Source organism: Haemaphysalis longicornis, unplaced genomic scaffold (assembly GCF_048455015.1).
Source record: "Haemaphysalis longicornis isolate Haplotype H1 unplaced genomic scaffold, Haemaphysalis longicornis Haplotype H1 scaffold_41, whole genome shotgun sequence".
Classification (NCBI taxonomy): Eukaryota; Metazoa; Arthropoda; class Arachnida; order Ixodida; family Ixodidae; genus Haemaphysalis; species Haemaphysalis longicornis.
In genome coordinates, this window is record NW_027526365.1 from 1,698,171 (window position 1) to 1,718,547 (window position 20,377).

Consider the following 20,377-nt stretch of genomic DNA (forward strand, 5'->3'; position numbering starts at 1 on the left):
AATGCAACAAGCACATGAGGAATATTTCCCATGGTTTGGGAGAAAGCAACTTCCGCATCTAGATTCGGGAAGGAATATCTATGGACCTAGCGGTAGTGTTTTGCGGCAAAGGTTTGAAAGCAGAGTAATCGGTGTGGGTTTTTCTGCGCTTACCCTTTAAATAAAACAATGATCTCCGGTATTGATTAAACGTTTGGTTCAAAGGCCGGGTGCAAGTGTGTTGTAACGTGGGCTGTACCAGAATGCTTGATAATGAATGAGCAGATTTATATGGAAGGTTACAGGACTGGCGACATACTTTTTCCCGAATAAAAAAAAAACACCCAGTTAGAGCCAGTGTGAAGTCTACTTAAACATCGGAGCTGTGGTTAGCTTGCTTCGGCTTGAACGCCAACGGGCGCTCGACTGAGAATGGCAGCGCCGACGCCGCGCAAATTCTATGGTCCGAACAAAGGATTCGGAAGCTTAACTTCAGCGGCCGCAGTATCCCCCCCCCTTTCCCTCCCCCAGCGGGAGAGGCAGGTAGCCACCTCGGTTAGATCACTGCGCCCTCTATCGGTGGGTCTTGAAAGCGGTTTCTGCGAGGCCGCCAGCGGATCGGAGAACCTGCTCCTTCCACCGCGTGACAAACAACCTTTAGCGGACGGACGAAAATGCTCCCCTTACAACAGTGCCGCTTCTAAAATCACAACTCTAGTCACGTGACTGCTAATGTTCATAGCCAGCTCTCTTGTTGTGCCTCACCCAGGGGCTTCTGGGGAATAGCATTTGGCTCTGGTGGCCTAATGGCGTTGCCACTCGGTGACGACTGTCCTACGGCAGTTGGGCCATTGGATGACCTGCAAGTACATCAGAGAAGCAACACTTAGGGATTTGCAGCAACGCCTGCTTGCATTGGAATAGCTGCAAAGAGGCGTGAAAACAAAAACGTGACGCCAGGGCTTCTTAAATAAGCATTTGTTTCTCTGGCGTAAGAACGCTTATTTGCTTTATATACTTACCATGATTATAGTCACCCCCAAAACCTACGTTTTACTCAAAATGTCTCAAATTGAAAAAGGAATGGGCCAACAGTTTCTCCTAATCTCACCCTCAAATTATCAGAAAAATATGCAGAAGGTAATACAAAACAACCATGTCAGCAAAAAAAATAGAAAAATATGCAGCGTCATTTTGCGAGGCTTCTTGCTTGCGCACATCCTTTAGTGAAACCTAAAGGTGAGGACAAACTTGTTTACTTTTGTGGTGGACTCTGAACCTTTAGTTACACTGATAGCGCCAAGGAGGAGCCATAGACCATAAAGTGTAAAGTAAAGCTTTCCTGTATCGCTTCATTAAGTGTCAAGAACGCAAGTGTAACCCTTGCAGCAAAAGCAGGAGTTCCTCATCGACAGAAGATGCCAAAAGCGTAGAAAGAGACATTGCAACCAAAAACACTTCCCCCATTACATTTTGTGACATCGCGAATCGCCAATGCACAGTGTACGGCAATCAGTACAGCTTCGCCAAGTGTTTTTCTGAAACGAACACCGAGGCGCAGACATGCAACTGTGAAATTATTGTCTGTCTGATGTATTTCTCAGCCCGTGATTTTCTCAACGCACAAGTCTCATCTAGCAAGCATAATGAAAAAGAATGCGTCAATAGAGGCGAATAGTTTTGTTTCGGTTTTTGTTTGTATAATAGGTTTAGTTGTTTGGTACAAGCACCATGGTAGGTGCTTGCAGGTGAACGCGACAGTACACCGTGTATGACACCAGCGCATAAACACAACAGAGCCAGCGGTTCAAAAAAGTTGCAGCCGTTCCACTCTACGTGAAAACTGTTGGAAATGCAGAGCACTGATTCGCCATAATGGGCTGTGGCGCCGTTATCCGCTCACTGCTACCACCCGACGCATTTCAAGTTTCCCGCCTTCGCAGTGCTGGCGCGCCCCCTGCCTGAAACGGCGCCAGCAGGAGTTCTGTTCTTTTTGTGCTTGTTTTCCCTCCCGCGCATGCCGGCGTTGCGCTGCCACTTTTTTTGGAGTTTGGTGGTAGTGAATGCGTTGTATCAGCAGCTTCTTGACGTAGTTTGAATAAGTCAAGGATATAAGGCGCGTTCGTAGCCTCCCAATCTGTGCCGGTTTTGTGGCGCATTCCACTTCCGGTCGCCGTAGAGGACGGACGTGAAATGTCTAGCTCCCCCAGTGGAGCGGTGTTGGCGGGCCTTTCGGCCCGCGGTAACAGGTCTTTTGCCAGTGCAGAATCTGTCAACATGGAATACCAAGTCATTCTGCCCCACCTTCCCAGCGGACCGACCACCCGGAACACTCTGGTTTTTTATGCTGACGTGAAAGCTAGGCCTTATCGGGTCGAAGAATTCCGCGACATGTTGGTTGGTCTGGCATTGCTCCCCGAAGTTATCGCTTTAGGGGCGTACCAGATAAACCACTTGTGGGCGACCACCTTCAAAGATGCGGAAGGACCGAAGAAGCTGCTCGCTTTGGAGGAAGTGACTGTGAAGAACGGCCGGTGCATCGTGATTCATCCGCAGAATCCAGAAGTTCGTCTGAACCTTCACTGGGTCCTTCTTAATGTTCCCGACGACGAAGTGCGGAACACCCTGGAGCCCTACAGAAAAGTGATGGAGGTCACCAAAGAGCGGTGGCGTGTGCAGGGCTGCACAGCGCAGGCCTCCACGACGCGCCTCGTGGCTCTCAGGCTCAAAGCCGGAATAACCATGGACGACCTCCCGCACCAGGTGCGAGTTGCCGGCGACCAGGCGTTCGTGGTGGTGCCTGGAAGGGCGCCGCAATGCTTTGCGTGTCAGCAAAAGGGCCACGTGCGACGCCAGTGCAGGGTGCCGAGGTGTGCGCTGTGTCGTCAGTTCGGCCACGAAGAAGGTAACTGTATTCGCACCTACGCGAAGGTGGCCGCACCGGCAAGTGGCGAAGATAATGCGGAACTCATGATGGACGAGACCGAAGCCGAGGAAACCGCCGGGGGAACGCGTGTCAAGGACAACCCGGGCGAGACAAAGGCAGCGTCACCAGACGCGGCGGCAGCCGCGTTTCCCCAAGAACCTCGTCCTCGGGACGCGACGCAGTCTCTTTCACCGGCTCTTTCCACCGACAGTGACAGTATGGAGGAAGACCAGGGAGCAGCTGACGAACCAACTGAGGTGACGCTCACCAACACCGACGGCGAAGGCGCCGACGACGGGAACGCGAGCCCTGTGTTTGTGAAGCGTGCGCTCGACGACGTAATCAGCGACGGAAGCACCGCAGCAGGCAACAGCGTGGCCGCTGAGCCGCCCACAAAGGCGCCTGCTTTACGGCGGTCTTTGTTGCGGCCTGCTCCGAGCGTTCCTCCCGAAAGAAGTGTGAAAGGAAATCGACGGACTTGACTCCCTGTACCGTCGCACGAACGGCGCGCTGCAATGCAATGGTAAGCGCCACGCTGTCGCCTTCTCTTCACTAATCGACCACAAAGCTAATTAGAACATTGCGAATTGCCACTTTAAACGTGCGAGGGCTAAGCACAAAAAAAAAGCAAAACCAGCTATACCACCTCGCTAATGAACTTGACCTTGACGTATTGGCGGTTCAAGAGCAGACGGACAATATGGTGCGCCGCTTTACGACGCACTATAACGCTGTTGTAAGCCGCGCAGTCGGAGTGTCAGCGGGCTGTGTGTTGTTTGTGCGCCAAAGTGTGGGTGTTCAGGTCAATGAGGTGGAGACTTGCCATTCAGGGAGGCTTGTGGTTTGCGATTTTTCGCTGTCTGGTTTGGAATGGAGGATTATATGCGTGTACGCTCCGAACACGGTAAACGAAAGAAAAACATTCTTTGAGGGCATGCGCCAGTTCTGTGACAGGTTGCGTGTTGCGTGCTAGGTTGCGTGCTAGCCGCCGGTGACAAAACAAGCACCACAGCGTACAGAGACGCAAGCACTTTAGCACTTGGGGATATAGTAAATGACTTTGCGTTAGAAGACGTTGCCGAGTGTCTCGAGGGTGGGCGAGCGGTCACATTTACGCATTTTCAGGCGGCCAGTCATGCCAGACTAGACAGAGCGTACGTCATGCTCGATTTGGTGCCGTTGTGTCAGGATTATTGTGTGCGGCCGGTCACGTTTAGTGACCATTGTCTGGTCGTATTTTCGATAAAAGGTTCGAACAAGCAAGACAAAAAATTTAATTGGGATCTGTGGAAGATGAATTTTAAATTATTAGAGGATGAAGTGATCAGTAGCAACTGAATGATAGACAAACATAACGCTGATAACAAAATAAGGCCCGGTGTGAAATGGGAAACGTTCAAAGAGCAAACTAAAATCGACGCGGTAGAACGATCGGTAGCAATAAAAAGAGAGGAGAGAAAGAAAGAAACTATTTTGCGCGAGAATCTAGAAAAATTAACGCGGGAAGAGTGCCGAATGCCAGGCGAGTTCACGGCCTAGATACGAACAGTGAAACAGAAGCTAGATGCACTCGAGACTGAGAGCTATCGCGGAGCGATGGTACGGGCAAGGGCTGAAAGAATTATTGCCGATGAAGCGCCGACAAAGAGAGCGCTTGGCACAGAAAAGTGGCATGCGCGTCGAAATCACATTGCTGAAGTTGAATGGCAAGGTGTTGTTACAAGTAATAAATACGAAATAGAAAACTGCTTTCTCCAACACTACGAAAAATTGTTCGCATATAGCCCAGTTGATGTTGAGCGCTTCAAAAATGATTACCTTCATTTTTTGCCCAGACTTAGGGATGAAACAAAAGAACTGTTAGAACTCCCAATTTCAATAGAGGAGTTTACGAATGCAATTAGAGATCTGAACCCTGGAAAGTCACCTGGGCCTGACGGCCTCAGTGCAGCCTTTTACAAGGCCTTAAGAAATGAATTAGCGCCAATTTTGACAGATGTGTACAATGAGGCTTACGATATTAATGTTGTGCCAACGTCTTTTACCGTTTCACACACAGTTCTTATTCCTAAAACCGAGGACCCCGCAATGTTGCGTCAGTCCACATCATATAGGCCAATCAGTTTAACCAATGTTGACTATAAAATATTCATGAAGATACTAGCTAAAAGGCTCAAAACAGTAATGACAGAACTTGTGGGACCATGCCAAACGTGTGGTATTGGGGGACGCACAATCTCCACGAATATCCACACAGCCCGTTGTTTGTTGGAATGCTGCGATGCAACAGGAACCAACGCAGCGAGGCTTCAACTAGACTTAGAAAAAGCATTCGACAGAGTTCCCCATGAAATATTGCTGTGCATTTTAGACTATGTGAATGTTGGCTCTGTTATTCGGGAAGGTGTGGCCATGACGTACAGGTGTTGCAAGACGCGGTTAATAGTAAATAAGGTTGTGGGAGAAAGCATAGAAGTACAGCGCTCTGTACGCCAGGGATGCCCACTTATCCCGTTACTTTTTTGTTTATACATTGAATCACTTTCTTTAAGCATTATACGCAGCGACAGCGTACACGGATTTCGGCTGCACGGGGCAGAAGTTAAACTCTTAGCCTATGCGGACGATATTGCTGTTTTAGGGGCGAAGCTCCTTAAGGCGTGGGTCTGTCCATCCTCGACGTATGTATGTAGCCACCTCTAGTTTAGTTCTTGGATTGTTTACTAGATGGCGTGGGTACCTCTAGTTTAGTTCTTGGATTGTTTACTAGATGGCGTGGCTACCTCTAGTTTAGTTCTTGGATTGTTTACTAGATGGCGGGGAGCGTTGTAATAAAATCCGTTCGCTGTTGGCGCGCGCTCGCAGTCGCCCGATGGATAAGGCTGCAGATGTGCGAGCCCGCGAGGCAGAAGCGCTTCATGAAGCTGCGCGACGCCGCCACCAAGATCCTGCCGTACGAGAGCGGGAGGCCGAAGCGTGACGTCTGGCTGCGCGACGACGCCGCCAAGATCCCAGCGTTCGAGAACGAGAGGCCCAAGCGTCACGGCAACGGCGCGAGGACCCTTCCGTACGCGAAGCGGCACGGCTGCGGCGCGAAGAGGATCTCCAAAACGTCAGAGAACGGGAAGCGGCGAGAAAGCGCGCGTATCGGCAGGCAGACCCCGAGGCAGTGAGAGCTCGTGAGGCGTCTGCAAAACGCATCAGGCGAGCTAAGCCCCAAGGTGCCGACGCGCGGTTTAAGCGAGACTTTCTAGACGTTACGTTCGGACACAGATGTAGTGGGCGAACTTTCACTGAAGAGTCACGGTTTTACCGATGATTTCCCCTCAGGAGCTTCGCCCACTCATCATCATTCACCCCGTGGATATGCTGTGAATTTGTTTTTGTTCACATGTCGAAAGCATCAATGCGGTAGTGTAAATCGTCAAACGATCCTGTGAGGCGAATGGGAGTGCCGTAAACTGGAAAAAATGCTTGGGGTTTTGGCATGGAAACTGGCCATCAACCCCTAGCATCTTCGCTAACATGAATTGGGTCAGCACACCGGCAAGGTACTTAGGTGTGCCTTTGGAGTTTTATAAAGACAGCGATCCGTATTGGACGAAGGAAGCCGAAGTAAAGAAAGAAAGGGCAGAAAAGTGGAAAGGGTGGAGCTTGTCAATATTATTCAAGAACGACTGTGTGCAACTTATTTTTTGTAAGCAGACTGTGGTATGTCCTTCAGGTTCTTCACTGTTCCCGAGCAAATGTTCAAAGACTGCATCGTGTATTCGGTGGGTTTATAAGGGGGTCAAACTGGGAACGGACAAGCCGGACAAACCTGTTTCGTAGGGTCAGGGACGGAGGTTTGGGACTAGCACACTTGTTTGTACGTGATATTGTAAACCGTTTCTTGTTTCTCCACAATGTTAAGGATCCAACGTTAAGACCTATCTGTCAATTGCGCTTGGGTAGAGCGTTACCAGATATTATAGTCACGTCCAATGTTATACCTGGCGGCCTGCATGGTTTTATGAGAGAAGTTGTACTGTCATGCCGTTTCTTGGCTGTTCGATTTTCTTGGGAATACTTGCGTCAAGTAAATAGGAAAAAGTTGTATAAAGACGTGTGTGATGTAGTCCTTCCTGAACCAATGTACAGGTTAATTTATAGAGTAGGTAGGGGTAAAGATGTGCTTAAAAGAGTTAAGCGTATGCAGGTACCCCCTAGCGTAAAGACTTTTTTCTTCAAACTGCATACTGGCACCCTCTCTGTTAAGACGTGGATGGCAGAAAAAGACTTGTTCGTTCCATGGGGAATTGACTGTATCATATGCAAAAAAGCTGAAACTATTGAGCATGTATTCATCGATTGTTGGCATGTTGTGTTCCTGTGGGATGTGCTCCAACGAACTCTGAAAAAGGATCTGCCTGTGGATGCCCAAGGCATACGGTACTTGCCTGTTGAAAACGAGGATGGTATGCCTTACGACCTGATCATGCTTGTTGGATTGATCTCTATTTGGAAAGCAAGAATGGCCGCAAGGTACTCTGACATTGATGCGCGAAGCGCTAGACAGTATGTTATAGAGGCAATGAGTGAATACGTGAAAAATCAAAAATATGTGTCGAATCCGCCCGAATGTCTTGCAGACATGGAATCGTTGGCACACCTAAGGGACTTTTAAACACATGACGTCAAACAAAGTCAGGTTGACGGCTGTCTGTGAATGAATGTCTGTGTTCTGTATGTGCCAAAGCAGGCAATAAAGGGAAAAAAAAAGGTTTTGTGGCGCAGTGGGTAGAACACCATGTACATTGCGTTCCGCCCGCAGGGTGGAGGGATCGAAACCAGGCGCCGGATAGTATTTTTTTTGTATAGTGTAGGGGGAGGGGTGCGCACTACGACTACGGACGTCAACGCGGGTGACATCGTGAGTTACTGAAATGCTCTGCATTTAAAACATCGACCATTCAACTTTGCCAAGGTGGTCGACTAGCGGAGCTGCAGTGACGATACGACAGCGCCACTACATTTTCAATAATTTCTTTATGGCCGCAGCCTTTCTTGCGGTTGACGCCGAGCTCCGTTCTGCTTGCCCGGCCGCCGGATCGCATTGACGGCGACGGTTATGTTCAACGGCGCAGGAGCGTTATTGCTCTCGAAAACCGCCGCGGTGGTGACGCGGCGGCAGTGGTCGCATTCCCACCGCTGCTCGCGGCGTCGTTCCTCGTACCAACGCGCGATCCCCTACGAGAGTCTCCTCTTCCTCTCTGTGGCTGACCATCTACGTGACAAACCGGTGGCCATGGTACGTTTTGCTGTGAGAGACCCCGACTTTCCATGTCATGAGTTTGACGTCACTCAGTTTCTGTCGTGCTTGTACTCTCCTGGTGACACGGGCCAAGACGGCGAGGGCAACGCATGAATTCCCGGACTAGGGTTCCACTCTCACATTTGAGCTCATTAAAATGTTTTCTCTCTCTCTCTCTCTCTCTCTCTCTCTGCACTACATGCATGGCACGATTGTTTGCTTTCTTACACGCGGACGGTTCACGCTAGCCATACACGGAATCGCTCTAATAACTGCTCTTTCGCTCTATGCATGGTCTTCGATAGTGGGTCCGCTCTTCGAAAAAACGTTCGTCCGACGGTATCCTTTCGTAGATGCGCGCGACACTGTGGAACACGCTATGGGCCATCTCTCGACGATACTCATTGGAATGATATTGCAGGAAGTGCTTGTGGAAATCATTCCACGGGACTGGCGTAGCTTCGCTGTTTTTGAAACACATTGAAGCAGAGTTCTCCAAGCTGAAGTATTCGTTTCGCCGCGTTGCGGTAGCGTCCCATAGGTTAAAGCTTGCGACACAATCGAAATAGTTAAGCCAGTATTCGGCGCCTCAAAAAAAAGGAAAAAATCAAACGCTATCCGTCTAACGACGAGAATGGGCCAAAGGCGAAGCTTTCTTGCGTCCGCAAATCAAATGGGGCCGACACAAAGTCAAAGCCGCGGCAAACAAAGTCAGAGCGTCAGCGATAAAAGTAAAAACCCCCTGAGAGTCAAAACCGAAGTATCCAAGCTCATAGTGCAGAGTGCCTGCGATTGAAGTCCGATCTCAGCCGACAGCGAACAAATCCCTCACACGAAAATTTAAGCCACGCCTCACCCATCATTGACCGTGCCGAAATGGCCCAATAGGATAGCCGTCGGCATCACAACTCCAGGGACCCCGGTTCCATTCGGGCCACGGGAAGCGCTTTTATTGCGTTTTTTGTTGCACGGGAAACGTTTTATAATATAGTGGCATTGCTCTCACTGATGCCGTTGTGCGCCAAGCGCCCCGCAGGAAAGCCAACTTTCCTTGACGATGATGATGAATGATGTGGGTAAAGTAAAAAAAATGGCTGCGGCTTAGTTCAGCTAACTGTGTATATGCAAAGAAGAAGCTTGCTGTGGCCTACTCGGTGAAACTTTAATTTATGCGTGATTATTATACTCATTGTTAAGCCACGTTTATTGGCTGTGCCTAGGTCATTGGCTTGACACGAATGTGATTAAACTTGGGTAGACACGCATGTTTAGGCACATGCCGGGAGATCAACCGCCGCTTCCCGAGCCCGTCTCAAGCCGTTCCGTCCCGTACAGCGCTGACAGAAGAATGCCCGGCCTCTTTTAATTCATTGCGAACATGGCGTAGAACGGCTCGCTCTTCCTTAGTCTGCGACGCTAGCTTTCTCCGTCTGGAATTTCGCTTCCTCTCCGGTAAAGCAGCTCCCCGAAGAATGTCCGCCGTGTGGTCAGACTCCGCTTGCCAACAGCGGCGCAAAATTCAGTGCAGGAGGTTCAGTGCAACATTCCTGGAAGGAGGCCCGGCATCACTTTCATTCACTACGAAAGCGGCGTTACTCTTCGCCGCGCGCAAGGCGAGTCACGTAGCCCGAAACGACCCAGCGGCGCATGCGTGTTCCAGCAGCTGCGGGGCAGCGGTGGCAGTCGGCGGCCTATGAGCTGAGCGGCCGCTCCGACCGCTGCCGCCGCCGCTCACTCGAGCAGAACTTACAACGGCGTCTTTGGCGCAGAACTAAAAGCGGGCCCGGCGAGTCACGTGATACGCTGCCAATGGTGTGGCGCAGCTGCCGTCAAATGAAGGACAACTCGCGGATGACGCCGAAACTGCTGGATGATATTAGTAAAGCTGGGCTTTAAAATCAATTGCCCCTCCGTTTTACGACAATTACGGGAAAACGCGAAGCTTTAGTGGTTCAGTTGGTAGTTGGATCATTGCGCCTAATCAAGGCGATGGTTGAACGCGAAGCTTTCTTGTGATGGCATCTTTGGGTGGCCAATCCCAACCAAAGGGACGCGTCCCTCCGGAGTAGCCCATACTCGCAATGTGGGATTCGTTACGGTAACTGGTAGACCGCGTGCATTCGTTCAGACGAGGGCAGGACGACTTTGAGCAACGTCAGTGCAAGCGGGCACGCCAGCGATCCCGTGCTCGTTGGGAGGTTCCGTAGCTTCCTCTCGCCGAAAGGACAGAGGCCAAGTTTCGTCTCTCCGAAGGAACAAAATCCAGATGTTCGCGAATGGGATAACGCCAGATACAGAGAGAAAATGTTTATTGAGCGTATATTTACATGGCGAAGTCTTGCCACTCGTCGCAGGTCCCGACAGAAAATTAGTGGTTTCAGCAGCTGAGCCATAAGAGACAAAACGGCGAGCCATCAGATTTGCCTGGTTGGCCAAACGCAAGAACCTCTCCGGAGTGCACACCCGTGAGTTGCTATGGTATTCTAGAGAAGTGGTGCCTACCTCCAGAACAGCGTATATTCACAGCGTGTACGAGTGGCCAATTAAGGAGTCCATCCCGAGGAAGCTTCGTGTTCAACCATCGTCGTCTTCAAAGGTAGGAGTGCAAGATATTTGTCTCTTTTTTATCATCAGAATCATCATGCGCCTTCCCATTGTGTGAAGTTGTGTTTGCTGCGGTGCGTTTGGTTACAATCCCGCCACAAGTGATACCAAGAAAGCTGAACTGTCATGCGGGCTACGAGGCTGATGAAGCACCAACTGGACCTGCGTTTTCCTTCGGTGGTGATTGTGACCGCTCTTGGGGTCACATTGGTCGCTACCGAATTAGTGGTAGGTAGCAGACACCTCAGTTATCGGTGAGAGAGGCCGCAAAGCCGGCGGCTGTAATGTTGATGAATGGATGTTAATGTGTTTGGAGGGCAGCCTCGTGCCAAAATGTTTAGTAGATCGGATGCATACATGAGTTTATGTCGTCCCCAAACCTACAGCACGATTATTACGTTTAAAGGAAGGCGATTGCAATAGAAGAACGTTTAGTTAAGGCACAGCCTTTGCGCGAACAAGACAACAAAGTAAATCGCGGCCATTCCACTCTGGGAAGGGGATTGACTAATGAACTGCATTGACAATGCGACGGTGTCAGTTTGCCCTCGTGATAGTCAGCTCTCCAGTAATAAACTTTATATACTACCGCAATCGGCTGCACATCCTCGCCGCAACATGATACTTTTATTTTATTTAAGGGCGAAAACATGCTTTCTCCAAGGCAGTAGTACCTCACCGAAATTGTAGAACATGGGTGGAAAAATGGACGGGGCTTGTTAAACAACCGGTCCGGGGCGCCGCTTTAACAAGAAGTCGTCAAAATAAACCTCTCTGACTGGCTTTCAATCTTTGTGATCAAAACGAATGCCAATCAAAAGAAGCTTTCGGGAAAATAGTGGCGGTCAAGTGATGGTTAAGTGAAGCCTAGAACAGAGCTCCGGCTCGATCTTCGCGCTCAGTGAAATGCGCCTGTAAGTGTAAAAAATGGAGGGAAACAGGAGAGACAAATGGCCAATAAAATTAATTATTTCCCTTCAAAGAAGATATAATTGTTTGTGAAGCAAAAACCGAGGGATGCGACACTCATGGTCTTTTTATTAAATCAGAAATATATATATATATATATATATATATATATATATATATATATATATATATATATATATATATATATATATATATATATATATATATATATATATATATATATATATATATATTATATATATATTCAGGATTTAATGCCCCTTACACGCCGGAACCAGGTTCCCAGAACCTTTGACACAGTGCAACCAACAGCATTGCTGTTGTAACCGAAAAAACTGCCAAACACTACAGCAGGAGAACAAAAGCTTGCATATGCCAAGAGCACGCCTACATCAACTCCGGAACTCGAGGCGCAAAGGCAGAGATAGCATTTTCCAGACAGAACTTTTAAGCAATACGCTGCACCTACCTTCCATGAGGCAGTGGCAGAAGCGTGGAGCTACGCGAAGAGCAACGCCAAGGGAGGGAACCTGCCATAAGACGCGCTAGATATGATCTTCACCCTCATCACTAACCGGAAACATCCTACCAGGATCTGACTGATTGATTGTTGGGTTTAACGCGCCGACGCAATGCAGGCGATGAGGCGCGCCGTAGTGGCGGGGTCCGGAATAATTTTGACCACATGAGGATCTTTAACGTGCCCCGAAATCTCGTACACACGGGCGTTTTCGTTTTTCGCCTCCATCTGAAAAGCGGCCGCCGTGGCCGGAATCGAATCCCATACGCCATTCTCAGCACCGCAACGCTTTAGCCACTGACCCACCCCGGCGGGCCATTCCATGATCTAAAACTTCGTATCCAGAAACACCACCCATGTCCTCGCCTTTATCCAATATAATAAGCGGATCACGACCATCTGGAGCAACCCGTGCGCCAATTTGACAGCGACCACACGATGGTCAAGATCAACATACCCACCCAAGGATATTCGAGCGACAACAGAGAGAAATACACCTAGATCGACCCGGCGGATTTCAGAAAATCCAAAGACCAGGACCAAGAAAACGAAGATGACATCAGCCATTGAGGAATGAACTGACATGATCGCCCAAGACGTCCGCAAGTCGACCTCGGAGATCAAGACGGATATAGAAACTGAATTACACAGCAGATCCGCCACCCTGATTGAAGCCAAGAACTCTATCCAGAAAAGATGGAAGGGTCGATGTTTGAACCGAAGACTACGCAGGAAAGTGGCAGAGCGCAACCGAGCGACCGAAGAGCGCTGCCACACTATGGGTACATAGTGTGTGACAGCGCTCTTCGACGCAACAACGGAACGAAGTACGAAACGCTACGGACGGACAAGTACATAACGGCAAAACGTGGAACCTGCTCAAGCACCTCCTCGACGAGAGCAAGACCAAATCGCACCATAGGGCCCCGTCCTGATGCGAGTACAAGACAAATACCTCCCATCTATGCCAACTGACAATCACGGACTGTACAAGGGCAGATCAAACGCGTGCCTCGACAGGGACCCCGAAGTACAGGAGGTCAGCACGGCATTGCACGGCGCCTTAAGCATCTAGAGAATGGATCCATCGAGAAGCAAACTGCGTACTGCAACGAATGCTGGAAAGCCGACACCCTTCCACGACAGAGGAAGTTGGCCAAAATGATACTCATCCCCAAACCTGGGAAACCACCGAGAACCGACAGCTTCCGCACAATTTTGTTCACGTCCTGCGTGGGGAAGTTGCTGAAGCACGTTCGGCTCAACAGGTAGCAACAGTACGTCGAAAGTGAGGAGCTACATCCCGAGGCGGCCATCGGTTTCCGCTAACCCCTCGGCATAGCGGACGCCATGATCCAACTAAAACAAAATGATAGACAGAGACAGCAAGGACACCAAGGCAATACTTGGCCTCGACCTGCAAAGTGCCTTTGAGAAAGTCAAGCGCACCACCATTTTCAAGCAAGTGTCTAAACTCAAGTGACTGTACAACCACATCAAGAACTTCCTCACAAAAAAGCAGCGGATTATGGCCGACGATTTGAAGGCGGAGAAGAAACCCCAGGCAGCACAGTAACGCCTCAAGGCTCATTCATTTCACCAGTGCTGGTCAATGTCGTCATAATTGGAGTTGCCGAAAGACTGAGCAAAACCAAGGGGGTCAAGCGCACGACGTACGCAGACGATCACGCTTAGGGTAGACGGAGGCACCCATGCTCACTTACAGTCTACACTGCAGACAGCCATCGATGCGATCGAAGGCTGCCCAAAGGCACATAATTTAAATGCTCATCGAACAAGTCACAGCTTTTGTTGTATCTCCCAATAGGAAACCGCAGAATCAAAGATCAAAGAGAACACGACCGGATTAAGACCAAGACAAGCGACGGGATGACGATACCGACGGTGAACAAGATCAAAGCCCTGGGGATGACAATGGAGCCACAATGCAGAAACGGCGACACGGTCACCCGACTCACCAAAAAGGCTGCCAACGGGACCACACTTCTCGAACGTGTTTCAGCGAGGAAGGGAGGAATGAGGGAAGAAATTTTAGCTGGGCTCATGCACTCGTTTGTGATCTGCCACATATCATATGCGGCAGCTTTGCACAAGTCCAGAAAGAGCGAGGGAAAGAAGATCTAAATACTGTTCCGCAGAGCCTACAAGACGGTCCTAGTGCTACCGGAGACCACGAACACGAATCGCCTCCTCCAGCTAGGAGTATTTAACATTCTGGACGAAATTGCCGAAGAACAAGGGACCTTCTCAGCTCAAAAGGCTGTCAATCACCAAAACAGGCATAAAGATTATGAACAACCTCGGCATAGGCTACCAGGAGCAATGAGGGACGAAAAGCTCAATTCCCGACGACATAAGGCGAAACCTCAGCGTAGATACGATTCCAAAGAACGCGCACCCGGAGGCAGAGGAAGAGCGAAGGCAAAAGCGCTAACAGGCGTACCCGCAAGCGACACCAAGGCCACATACGTGGACGCGGCCGAGTATGACGTCTGCAACGGCTTTGCCATTGCCATGGTCGACGCCGATGCAAGCATCTACGCGGCACCAGCGCGTAATGCACTCAAGCTGAACAGGACGAGGAGATACCCATTGCTTTGGCGACCGCAGACCAGAAATGCCAGAACGTCCTGAGCGTCTCCAGAAAGGCGATAAGGCACTTTCCCAAGGGCAGAATGGTTAACATACAGCAGCAATTGAAAGGAAAGAATAACGTACGCATCAAGTGGTTCTCGGCGCACGCGCACTGGTCCAAGTCGTCCAGCCCAAGGTCTGGTGAAAACACGGCCATTTTGGCGTAGCTTTGTGATAATTCCCAAACTGAGAAAATGGAAACAGCGCTACAGCTTTCACTTTCAACCGCACACATCTCAAAAGAGCCGGTACTTAAAAGTCCAGAAACTCCGCCTTTTGAACTGGTAGTGAAAGAAACACCTGGACTACTTTGTTGTACAACCATTTATCAGAACAAAGTGGCAGATCGCGGAATAAGTTGTTTGCTGTTATGCCTATAACACTAAGAATAGAAAGTAGCTTTCGAAAAATCAGTATTCCTTCTCACAAATATAAAAACAAAGTGTTGTTCTGATAAGCTCGCGCACTTTGTAAGATGTATTAGAAATGCAAGGGCTATCCCTGATCAGCGTCGTGTTTGAAGGATGCTTGCTCACCTGGGACGTAGAAGTATCGCATCCAGGATGTGCGACAACTCTTCCGGGCTGGCAAACCCTCGACTCTGGTTTCGCATGTGGTCCACTAATGCCGTGCGCAGTGTTTCCACGGGAACCCCTTGAGACAAGTACAACTTGACGTACTCCGATCGCATCAGGAACGCCAGCTCAGTGTTGATGCCATCGCGTTCGTCAGAACTCCTCGCTGACGTTGAGGTTGCATCCTGCAGTTGAAAGGGATAGTTCATGCACAGTTCCTTAGTGTAAGAAACTCTATGCTCTATTCGGCACCATGATGGTGTCCGAATAAGGGCACGGGGCTGGGCATCCTCGTTGTTAATGGCTGGATGCTAGGCGCGGCGTATCACCGACAGGTGGTTTGTTAATTCCTGTTGTCAGAGCCATGGCATTACACCACCATTACCTGCGCCCTCACTACCACCACCTCTGCATACCCAACCGCTCAGCGGCTTGTTCAGCCTGAGTCCTTTAATTGGCTTCGAATATTTTCTTTTGTTCCTCCATCCAGGTTATTGTGTGTGCTCTTTTCGGTCGCCTATCTTGGTAGCTTTTGTTAACTGTGGGGTCCACTAATTGGTAATTTTTTGTAACATTGTATGACCAGCGCCAGGTCATTTATTTTTGTAAATTTGTAGCCAAATAACCCCAATTTGAGTTTTTTGTCATTGCGATAGATTGCCCTACGCCACAACAGGACGCTCGCTTCCTATCTTAAATCACCATTCTTTTTACTTTCCCTTACACGGTTTCTTATGCCGACTTCAATTCTCATTCAAGGTTGTTATCAAAACTGCTGGTACGTGCACGAGCTATTGAGCCTAAGTCATCAGCGCTAATCTGCATAAGTTGTAAACCATTCTTTTTAGGGATAGAGGTTGCCTACTATTCGTTATTTCAGAGTATCTACCGAGCGCACGCCACGCCTGTCCTGGGCCAAATTTTCTTGTCATGGTTGGCCTCAGCACTGATAACCGCGTAGGCGTGCCGTTTTCCCAACAACGGGAAGTTTAATCATGGCCTTTGTGTTCCTTTCTACCTTTTTCTATTGAGGCCCTTATGGTCAAGCCAAAGTGCACAGATGAGGAATGTTATAAAACAGTTGTTTTGATGAAATGGAGTTGCAACATATACGTAATAAATTCAGCTCTACTTGTTAGGTTGACTTGTAGGATCGGCAGAGAAAGGCAGTGTCTGCGGTCTCAGGCATCGTTCCCACCCCTCGAAAAGCTCTGTCCTCTTGAAACCACATAAGTATACAACACGTCTGCCTTTTATTCGTTGGAAAAAATACCTTCGCAACATTTCTTCAGTTATTACCTGCAATACCGTCGACAGGTAATACAAATGCATAAGTGCACCTTCATGCTTTAGGAATTGCCGCAAAGCGTTCACAGTGTCCACAGAGAACCGAAAAAAACCAAAAAACACAGGGACAAATGCAATGAGTCCAAGCAAATCAATACACAATGAAACAAACTTGAAGACAAACATTACACAGAGTTCTGTTTAGAGGGGATAGTAACAACTGAAAAAGGGGGTTACGGACTCCACGAATGTACATTAAAAAGAAACCTCGACGTTTTTAAACCAGCTCGGTTCTTTCCACCCGGGTGACTGGGGCTCTCTGTAGTCCCCAGTCTCTGTAGTCTTGCAGTTTTTCACATTCAGAACTCCGAAGAAGAGGTTAGGTGCCCTCGTCTCGAACAGCGGGTTAGTTGCGATGGCTCTACTTCTGTGTCTGGATTTGATGATTTCAGTGTGCATGTGGCACTACCAAGAAGGAGTGATTTACGCGTTTCGCTTTGGAGACATTGGAGATCATGCACCGATTCGGTCATGCCGATTATTGTTGGGGACAAATGAAGCATAAACACGAAAATGTGAAACAACAACACACACATAGCGTGATTTCTTTCCATGCAAGTCAAAATGACTTACTGTTTAGTTACAAAAACAAAGTTGGAAAATGTGGCTTTTCATGTATACCAATATTGCGCCATTCTTGGACCTCCACGGAGAGTACTTTTCAATACTTCATCCAGCACACGTCCGATGTTTCAAATATGAACGTGTGTTGGTTCATATTTTCTTTTTTATTGCGGAAGGTTGCTAATCAGCATAAAAACTATATATACATTTAGAATCCGGGATCACCCGCCGCGGTGGCTCAGTGGCTAAGGCGTTGCGCTGCTGAGCACGAGGTCACGGGTTCGATTCCCGGCCGCGGCGGCCGCTTTTCTGATGGAGGCGAAAAGCAAAAACGCCCGTGTGTACGAGATTTCGGCGCACGATAAAGATCCCCAGGTGGTCAAAATTAATCCGGAGCCCTCCACTACGGCGCGCCTCGTCGCCTGCGTTGCGTCGGCGCGTTAAACCCCACAATCAATCAATCAATCAGAATCCGGGATCCAGAAGAAACTGCAAAAGTGGGCCTTGAAGTGGGGCTTGTGTCGATGAGGCGAAGTCCGGGGGACGTACGGAGCGCGGGCCGCAGGAGGCGAGGTGCACGAGTGTAGGCTTTGTAGGGCACGACAGGTTCTTACCAAATGTTTTGCTGTAGCTTGCTCAAAAGCGGGGAAGAGGGGTAACGTCAAAACAAAAGGAGCATGTTTGTGCGGTGGCCAGGTCCTCGTCATAGACGGCCAGAGGGCCACCCCCAATCGAAATTGTCGGAGCAGGACCTCATCTAAGCGGGACAACGCGCCAGGAAGATTCGTACCGCGCGGAGGTATGAGTGCGCGCGCGGTGCGCTGCAGAAGTTACTTTACACTGGCCTTGCCAATAGCCGCTGAGGAAGCTGCAAGCGGAGCGGGATATTGCAGGCGCACGGGTGCGTATCCGCATCTGTAGACTGCATTCCAGGGTGGCTGTTTCGTTAACGCCATGACACATGAACACGGGAGGGGTAAATGTTCGCTATGTCCTGGATTTGTGACGCAACATTGTTTGATGTAAATGTTTTTCGAAGCTCTCGGGTAGCAGCAGAATAATCAGTGTAGCCGGAAAACTCGGTTGAAGCCGGAATGGGAAGTAGAGTTGTGTGCATCAGAGCATCCCCCACTGCGAGGACCTCGGCTTGGTTGGATGGCCCCTTTCCTGTCGTAATGTAGGTGGGCGTAATAGGGTCGAGAATAATATTCGGGCAAACTATAGCGATAGGGAGCAGAGTGTCTGATGCGCTGGCGTCTACGAACATCACCGTAAAGGCAGTGGCAGCGCTGTACATCGAAAGTGGAACCGGCGCACCAACCGTTTGGGGATGGAAGCGCCAAACAGTTCGCGTAGTTCTTAATTGAAACTTCCACGGTGTCCTTTTTGTACTGTTAGATAACGGTGGGGTGGTGAATTGGTCATATGGGCTTCAAGAGCACGGCATCTGGGTTGGGGGTTTGCTTTTGGAGGCACGCTTGACGACGCTGATGAACTACTTAATCAAATGTTTCCAGCTGTGCTTCCTGTTGGAGAATTGGGATGGGGGTGAAGGCTGGTGGACAAGTTATTGCTCGCATCGCCGAATCGTTCATGGATTCGAGACTTTGTGAGTAGGTGAATTGAGCCTGATACACTATGCGGGACTGAAGAATGGCTCAGAACAGCATGGGGGTCATCTTGGATGTTGCACCGACGGAGTTATGAGAAATTAGATGCAACAGGTGCAACGATTGGGATGCTTTATGCTTGGCAGAGCGAATACAAGGTGTCACAGAACCGGAAACTGTGAATCCAAGCCCAGGGCCCGCAGTGTAGACGTCGGTTGTATAGGCGTGCCTTGAACAAAAAGGCGGATGGAGGAAGCTGCTAAACGCCGATGACCCCATGAGTTGGTCACATTAAAGTTGTTTTTTTGGTAAAGGAGAGGGTGAGGCCCAGATACCTACGCCAAGAATTAGGGTCATCCAGAGCCTCTTGCAGGCTGCCCTCATGGAGATGAAGCTCCTGGTGAACCTACGAGACGGTGACGTCGTGCGCATATATAACGCCGTAGATCTGCGGAGTGGCGCCGAGTCGCGAGGCAAGAGGGATCAAGGCCGTATTAAAAAGCAAATGGTTCATGACAGAGCCTTAAGGGATACCACAACGCGCCGGAACTGACCAGTGGGAGATTTGTTGAGGCGAATGGAGAAGGTGCGATTTTGTAAGTAGGGGGAGGTGAAATCACATAGGCGTGAGGGTAGGTGAATGAGATGAAGTACGCCGTTGAGACTGCTGTGGCTTAGTTAGTTTTAGTTTAGATAGTGTATTGCACATCATAGTGGTACAAGGGTTTCCTTGCCTTCCTAAGCACGCAGTGCTTGTGGGAAGACAGGCAGAACAGCAGTACCCGACCAGACGGGCAGTAGAGGTACTTTTTGTGGATAGAGAACAGAGAAAGAAAGAAAAAAAGGGGAAAAAAATGAAAGGATTGCGATTACAAGCAGCCATTGACGTATAAAAAGAGGTAAAGAACGTGACAAAAAAGGACAAGCGGTATCATGAAGATAAACGCGTACTGGACTGGTATGGTTGAAAAAAAAAGGGGGGGAAGAAAGAAAAGCAATAAAAAATGTAACAAAACGAAAACTGAAAAAAAGACAAGCAACGGAAAGATAAAGCGTAATATCGAAGACACTATACAACAATGCATTTTTGCACAGGCGTCAATAACAATCACAATTCATTGTCATCTACAAGAAATGTGTCCTAGCACGTTATGAAGAAAGAAGGCACCATTTCTTTGTAGTGTTCTTTACATTTTTTAGGCTGGATATGTTAGTTAGTTCCAAAGGAAGAGTAATAAACAGAAACGGCACATAATATTCACGTTTTCTCTTTCCAGAATTGGTAAAAACACGTGGGATGTAGTATCGCTCGGTTTGTCTTAGTAACCGGTCCTTTTTCACGGGTGATTTATATTCGGTGTCATAATATCGAGT

At 49.1% G+C, this 20,377-nt stretch overlaps 1 protein-coding gene across 4 annotated transcripts in view; it reads right to left on the minus strand.

Annotated features, from left to right (window-relative positions):
- The window catches only part of LOC144137590 (death-associated inhibitor of apoptosis 2-like), a 160,656-nt gene that overhangs the window by 37,155 nt on the left and 103,124 nt on the right, over nt 1-20,377 (minus strand). For all 4 annotated transcript variants that reach the window (XR_013315692.1, XR_013315691.1, XM_077669513.1 and 1 more), the window contains exons 12-13: nt 15,444-15,667; nt 745-839 (exon numbers count right to left, since the gene is read on the minus strand). Coding sequence is in view for 2 of the 4 variants with exons in the window: in XM_077669513.1 (XP_077525639.1) it covers nt 745-839; nt 15,444-15,667 (319 nt within the window). In the remaining 2 variants the exon portion in view is untranslated. The remainder of the gene's footprint in view (nt 1-744; nt 840-15,443; nt 15,668-20,377) is intronic.